Genomic DNA, 8040 nt, shown 5'->3' with positions numbered 1-8040 from the left:
CCAAAAAAAAAAAAAAAAAAAACAAAATTGATGGTGAAAACAAGAGGGATAGGAGTGATGAACATCTTTGAGATATTGATCATAACTAATTAAGTATCTGTTTCAAACTATACACATCTCCGTCGTTTGAAGGTGTTTGCCATTTTCAATTTCTACTTCATTTTTTTAATTGTTTTAATTTTATTTTTAGCTTTTGATTTTATTTTATTTTATTATGGCTGGAACATATTAAAACAATTAGGTAGAGTAGAAAAATTGAAAAAATTGAAAATGATCGCTCTTTGAAAACTATTATAATTCGGAAAATGAGTTTACCATGATTTAGTAATTTGGTTTAATTACCTATGTTAAAAAGATAATTACTAATTAACATTAACTATGATGACATAAACCAATTCCTCCAATAACAATTGAACAAGTAATCTATCCTCTATATATGAAAAAATTAGTTAGAAATAATTTTTTTCAAATATACTTGTAAAATATATATTAGCAAGATTCTAAAATAAAAAATACCAATTATAATTCATTAGCTGATTTTGATGTTGTCTGCCAGATTTTTTCTTGTGACAATTTTGGGCTAAATAAATACAGCTTTTGCTCTTCTTATCTTCCAACGGATCCACTTTAATTAGTTGGCGAGCCTGCTATCGCCGGATGCATTAATATTTCTTACAATGGAATATATTCTATGCTTCTTAGTTTTCCACACGAGTCAATGTCACAAAACGACTATAGACTTGTCTAATTGAAGCAAAGAATCGTCATTTGTCTATTGCGCAGAGTCCAATTAAGAAGCAAACAACAAGCAACGAAACAACAACTAGCTGTTCAAACATGCTGACCCTTCCATGACACCTATCTATTCTCATTCTCCCTTTCGGACTTTCCTATTAATTCTCATCAGATTTTTAACTAAAAGAATGGAATCAAGTTATACTATCTGATAGTTATTATCTCACATATGGACATCATTTACAATATATTTAATAAGTTTGACTAGTATATATATATTATTTCTGAAAAAATACAAAAATTAAATTTTTTAATATATTTTTAATGTGTTATTAAGACACATATTAATTAAATTTTTGTATTTTTACAAAATTATTATGAGACCAATATTTGTATGCGCAATCACCATTAGTTAAATCCGAATATAAAAATACATTTTTAATGCGCAAACATTACAGAATTTCTGTCATCATGAGAAACACATCACATAGAACTGATAGAAGTCTTCACCCTTCAAGTCAACTTCGCCACATGTACGATAATAGTGCTATATTAATGCTACCCCATCCTAATATCAATCCCAAATTCCCAATCACATAACCAAGAATCAAGCCAATCTTACCACAAAGTACACAACCCAAGATGCTTATTCAATCATTGCTCTCATCACTTCTACTTCTAATGTTATGTCTATCTAGTAGTACTGCCAATGTAGTTGCAACGTATCACCGTAGCATAACAAAAACTGTTACAACCACTAACATCAACGTGTGGCCAAAACCAAGAAACCTCACATGGGGCCCACCTCATCAATCCACCCTCCTCCACCCTTCATTCACCATCACCACTACCGTCAACCACCACACCAACAACCACCTCTCCGCCGCAATCAACCGTTACATCAACCTCATCAAAACCGAACACCACCGTCCGCTTGTCCCCATAGCCACAAACCTCACCAAAAACCTCCCTCCGCTTTCCACCCTCACCATCACCATAACCAACCCCTCCGCCCCACTCCACCACGGCGTCGACGAGTCCTACACGCTCTCAATTCCTTGGAATGCCTCCGCGGCAACGCTCTCAGCTCCCACAACATGGGGAGCCATGAGAGGCCTGGAGACATTCTCACAGCTGGCATGGGGCACTCCCACACGTGTTCCTGTTGGGGTTCACGTATGGGATGCCCCACTATTCGCTCATCGCGGTGTCATGCTTGACACCGCAAGGAACTACTATCCAGTGAGAGATATCATGAGGACAATTGAGGCCCTGAGCATGAACAAAGTGAATGTGTTCCATTGGCATATAACTGACTCCCAATCTTTCCCTCTTGTTGTGCCATCTGAGCCTGGGTTGGCTGATAAGGGTGCTTATGATAGTGACATGGTGTATTCGCCTGATGATGTTAGAAACATTGTGGAGTTTGGGCTTGACCATGGAGTTCGTGTTCTTCCTGAGATTGATTCACCTGGTTAGTCATCAATTTTACAATTCCGGAAATATTGTTTATTACTAGCAATTTTTTTCTTCACAATTTTGGATTTTGAGTGATGATTAAGCACAGTGTTAACTCCTCATAATATTTATTGTCCTTTTTCTAATTACGATATACCAGTATTATCGGACTAATTAATTTCTCTAGTCCCTTTACACAACTCTGAAAATTGCGAGAAAGGTTCTAACTATTCGTTGTATTCTACCTAGTTTTGTATACATGTCGTTGTAATTATTAATGATTAGTGATTTTTCTATTATAGCACTAGTCTTATCTTGTTTGATTTCTAGAAGATGATTTGCAGAGAAAACAGGCCTAGTAGTTAAACAAATAGAATATTGTTATTGACTTTGAAGATAAAATGTTAAACAAAAAGCAAACCCTTGTTCATTTGAAAGGACTTTGATACCGAACAGTTAGGCTAAAAGGTATATCGAATACCAAGTTAGGAATTAATATTCTCAATTATAAATAAAATGAATCTACTCAACCATGTCAAGTGTATATCTTTTACCTAACTTTACCTCCTTAGACCAGGGCAAAGACCAAATTTGTTAACCAAATAATGTAGTTTTAAATTTCAAAGAAACGGAAAAATGATTATAAATTGTAATGATTGAGACAATTAACAAATTAATAAGCCTTTTTGCATGGTCTTTTTCAGAGTATTACTGTATTCTGAATTCTCACTGATCTCGCACATAATTCAGCAATAGAAGATAGTGATTAACATAAAAATGAAACATTTGCAGGGCATACAGGATCTTGGGCTTTAGCATACCCTGAAATTGTAACATGTGCTAACATGTTCTGGTTCACCCCGGGTTCCCAGATTCTGGCTGCAGAGCCAGGGACAGGGCATTTGAACCCTTTAAACCCAAAGACATACCAAGTTATGAAGAATGTAATCCATGACGTGACCACATTGTTCCCGGAACCTTTTTACCATGCCGGCGCCGATGAGGTAGTGCCAGGTTGTTGGAAAACCGATCCAACCATTCAGAACTACCTATCAAACGGTGGAACTCTTAACCAAATTCTTGAAACATTTGTCAACAACACTCTCCCTTTCATTATGTCTCTCAACCGGACCGTCATTTATTGGGAAGACGTTCTTCTGAGTGATTCAGTCCATGTTTCTTCAACTATTCTCCCTAAGGAGAATGTAATTTTGCAGACATGGAACAACGGACACAAAAACACCAAGAGGATAGTTTCGTCTGGATACAGAGCCATCGTGTCGTCAGCAGACTTCTATTACTTGGATTGTGGTCATGGTGACTTTGTTGGGAACAACAGTGCCTATGACAACCAAACTGGAAGCGATGCGAATAATGGTGGATCCTGGTGTGGACCATTTAAGACATGGCAAACAATATACAACTATGATATAACATATGGGTTGCTTGAAGAAGAAGCAAAGTTGGTTTTGGGTGGGGAAGTGGCATTGTGGTCAGAACAAGCTGATGGTACGGTTGTGGATTCCAGAATTTGGCCCAGAGCTTCTGCAATGGCTGAGACTTTGTGGTCCGGTAACCGCGACGAAAACGGTATGAAGAGGTATGCTGAGGCCACGGATAGGCTCAATGAATGGAGAAGCAGAATGGTAAGTAGAGGCATTGGTGCTGAGCCAATTCAACCACTTTGGTGTGTTAGGAACCCTGGCATGTGCAACACACTTCAACCATTGTAGGTGTGCATTTTCTTCTTTTGTTGTGAACCCAACCTCCCAATATTAAACCATGAAATTAGCCCCCTCAAAAGCTCATATTGATGACAATTTGGCTCTTAAACAATATGTACTTATGATCCGCAAAATGTCTTTGACAAAATCATGAATGATTTGCGAAATGAAAAATATCTTTTGAGGATTACAAGGGACTATAAAATTTAGGACCAATTTGGTGGTTTTTTTTGCTTGGAAAGAAAAAAAGATAAAATTCAACAATTCAGAGTAAACATTTATGTTTTGTTACTTTTGATTGTGTGTAGAAGGTTGTGTAGCCCTCTTGAAAAATTATTCATTCTTACGAGTGATGTACACTGCAAGAAACATAGTCTTTACCCAAGGTTTCAACTGTGGCTAACAATGAAGAGTACAAAAAAAAACGCCTATTCCACTTATCTAGCCTTGTTATATCAAATTTGACAATTGACGAAATAGCTACAATTTTTTTTGTTATGAGACATCATTTTGAAAACATTGAGATAAACAATCCTGATTCAGTTACAGATCCCCAACTCTAGATGCTCCAATTGCTTGATTATCAAAAATTAATATTTTTATAAAAAAACATTTAAGATAAATAATATGATTACTGAAATATAAAGATGTAAATTATTATTAAATTTTTATATAATAATATGAATGTTAAATATGTTGATATTTTAATATTATTAAAAATAATCGAATTTTTAAAAATTGGCTATAGAGATGAATATATAAAAATTTATTTTAAAAATATAAAAATTTGAGTATATAGAAATGAGTATATAAAAAATTATATATTGTTAATTTATTATGTGTCATTTTGATTATTTGTTAGTTCTCTTTTGCGCGAGGCAGTGATTGGTGTAATAAGTTTTTCACTATTTTTTATTGAATGTCAGCTGTCAAGAGATCATTTATATATATGATGAATAGTGTTTTTTTAAGTATCTCTTATGTTTATCTTAATTTATTTCTTATATATATTTGATGAAAACAGTTGGTATCGCATATATCAATAATTTTTCCTTCAATTATTTGATGGTTGAATAAGATAAGAAATTATTTGAAAAATAAGAGATCAACCTAAGAAAAAAGTTTAATTAAAGGTTAGTCAATTATGTATGTTTTTTATTGCAGTTTGAATGTGAATGTATTTGCGATTTTAGTTGCAATTTCAGTTGCGAACTGGTATATATTCAACTTGAGTTCTTATTGTTGTTGTTGCGATTTTAAATTTTGATTGGAAATGCACATTAATGTGATTAAGTTTTGCTGCAATTTTTTTGTTTTGGTTCAAGGCTGCAAATTTTGTTCAAACGTATTTTACCGTGAAAACTTTATTGCTTATTGGACCTTATACATTAACTTGTTAGAAAGAAAAATTTAAAAACTTTTGGTACAATACTAAAGCAACTTAAAAGCAATAACAACAGCGGAGACCTAGCACTAATGGTTTGCAAGCTGCACTCGAATTTAAATTCCAACTGAAACTGGATGTTGTTTAAAGAACCTATAATATCTATATAGCATATGTGAGTATGTTAAGTAAGTGTGTGAATCATGGGTATAATGTCTAAAATTAGAGACGATCCAATTTATTTGACTATCATCAAACCTCCCAACATTATCCTCGTGAATCGTGATAGAACATTGAAAGTTGACTAAATTCCCATTTTGGTCCATGAAATTTAAGTAATTACTCATTTTAGTCCTCAAGATTTAAAATTACTTATATTAGTCTTTTAGATTTAGTCCCGAACACCAATGTGGTCCCTCAGTCTTTTTCGGTGATGAGTTAGAAAACGGAGTGCCATGGTAGCACCTTTCTGCCACGCTGGACCCTCTCTAAACGACGTCGTTTACCCCTTTAGCGCCCAAATAAGTAAAAGACGTCGCGTAGCTTGTATATGAAGGAGAAGAAATGATTTTTACCCCATACAAAATATTCATCTTCTTCTCTACCTCCATCATTCTTCTTCATCTCTAATCAATGGTGCCACGGAAGAATTTCTGAAATCATTCATCACCTAAGTTGAACTAGTCCACGACTAGGTTAGAGGAAAATCACAGTGTTTCAAAGGAAGGAGGTTGCTCCCCTTTCGTTCTTAGCCAAGGTAATTGTTAATGTTGGGGTTTAATTGTTTTATTTTTTTTTAATTTATTTTTGAAATGCATGTATGATTATACTCTATGGTGCTGGTGTTCTTATCAATGGAGATCCTTTATGCTTTGTTGCAACTATTATTTTTAAGATTTCTTTGATTGCTTATATGTTGAGTTGGATTGTTGGGGTGCTCTGTTTTTTTATGAATGGAATATAAATGATGTTGATAGGGGACATTTAAACTGATTTTTGGATTTTGATTTTCATCTCTCAATAATTTTAAATCTTACACTGAAAATTTAAATTGACGGGGACATTTATCAACATGCATTTTGAAGAAAAGAATTGCAGTTAAAATCTTAGAAGAAAATCATTGTTCATTATTATGATCATTTACTACTGCAGTAATGTTTTGATGCAGTAAATTTTGATAAAAATCAAAATCTGTACAATAATTTTGGCCATCAAATTTGTTGTACTTATCTACAAAAATTTTCATCACAATTTTATTCACGACTAAACATGCTATTATATTGTCCAATTGAAACTATATGTATCTTCTTATTGTTGAGGTAGTTCTACTAGAAAAAATAATTAAATGTATGTTGAAAAAGAAAAGAAAAAATACTTTAAGTAGTGCGATGAAAATTGAACTGAGGTACAATATATAATAGTGTATTTCATCTCTGAACTAAGGTACAGTGTATAATAGTGTATTTTATCCATGTTTTTCATGTCTGAAGTATGCAAAAAATAGTGTATAATGTATAATATTTGTCTGTGACTTTTAATTTGAATGATACATGATTTTAAACTAAGGTTATATTATCTCTTTTTTTATTATGTAGATGACTGAATTGATTGATATTATGATACATCACGGGAGTAATTTCCAAAAAAATGAAGACGACATACTGGTTTATTCTCCAGATAATAGGACTTGTTTAGGCGATCTTGATGTGGACACTCTGCACGTATTTTACGTGAGGAACTACTACAAAAAACTTGTTTATGGTGAAATACAGAAGTGCTAGTGGATTATGCCTGGGAGGAACCTAGAAGTTGGTTTGAGGAATCTAAACAGCGATAATAAACTCATAGAAATGTGTTACCATGCTAAAAAAAACAAAGGGTTGGTTGAAGTGTATTATGAGCATGGTGTCTCACTTTCTGAGGTATTAGAAGGTGATACTAGTATTGTCTTACTTCCTGAAGTGTATTATGAGCATGGTGTCTCCATTACATTATATTACACATGAATCCTTCCATAATTTTTTCTTCAAAATTTGTTACACATCACTAACAAAAACACTACCATCATAAACACAGCTACCATCAACAAATAGGTCATGAATTTTTGAATTCTTACATCATCTTTCAACCTCCCAGCCCTCCATACTAGGTTCATCTTCATTCCACCATTGACTCTATCAGAATCTGTTATTCCAGCATTTTCTTCTTCTCTAATGTCAGCTCAAACAAACATACCACACCAAGTCTTTTTCCTTGTCTAAAATGGACTAACATAACAAATGAACAAAATATCATATATTTAACTTACATTATAATTGGGACATCTAAAAAATGGCTTGTTTGGATTTGATTCTGTTCCAAACCATCGCAAAACTGGACGGTAACCACACCTACACCATTCTGGCACCCTCGCACTTCTGTTCCGACTTTGTGATCTGGCCCAGTTACCACTTGAAAGAGAGCGAATCGAGCTTCCAGTTGCGGTACTTTCACCACCCACCATGGTGCTGCAACTAATAGCGACGAATGACGAAGATTTAACAGGAAAAAGAACAACAACAACAAGAAGAAGATAACGAAGAATAAGAAGACAACAGGAAGAAAGATGAAAATTGAAGAAGAACCTAACTCCGATAAATGAGAAAAAAATAGGCATTTAGGGACTAAATTGGGTACAAATACAATCTTCGCCACGTCAGCTAGTCGTTGCACGGTCTAGCGTAGCAGAGAGGGTGCCAC

General features: G+C 34.1%; 1 protein-coding gene across 1 annotated transcript; it reads left to right on the top strand.

The window, feature by feature from the left end:
* The first annotated feature begins 1258 nt into the window (after positions 1 to 1258).
* Positions 1259 to 4148, top strand: LOC107458886 (beta-hexosaminidase 2). The gene is made up of 2 exons (XM_016077100.3): positions 1259 to 2209; positions 2986 to 4148. The coding sequence occupies exons 1-2, from the start codon at positions 1378 to 1380 to the stop codon at positions 3924 to 3926; spliced, it is 1773 nt and encodes a 590-aa protein (XP_015932586.1). The 5' UTR covers positions 1259 to 1377; the 3' UTR covers positions 3927 to 4148.
* Positions 4149 to 8040: the final 3892 nt, after the last annotated feature.

The sequence above is a fragment of the Arachis duranensis genome, chromosome 7 (genome assembly GCF_000817695.3).
Source record: "Arachis duranensis cultivar V14167 chromosome 7, aradu.V14167.gnm2.J7QH, whole genome shotgun sequence".
NCBI classification, from domain to species: domain Eukaryota; kingdom Viridiplantae; phylum Streptophyta; class Magnoliopsida; order Fabales; family Fabaceae; genus Arachis; species Arachis duranensis.
Note: the sequence above shows the minus strand (reverse complement) of the source record. Positions and strands in the feature narration are given on the sequence as shown.

Bases quoted from the DNA above. Each gene is read 5' to 3' on its own strand.
- LOC107458886 (XM_016077100.3), top strand. From the start codon at position 1,378: ATGCTTATTCAATCATTGCTCTCATCACTTCTACTTCTAATGTTATGT. The intron at 2,210-2,985 runs GTTAGTCATCAA...AAACATTTGCAG, and splicing joins TCCTGAGATTGATTCACCTG to GGCATACAGGATCTTGGGCT.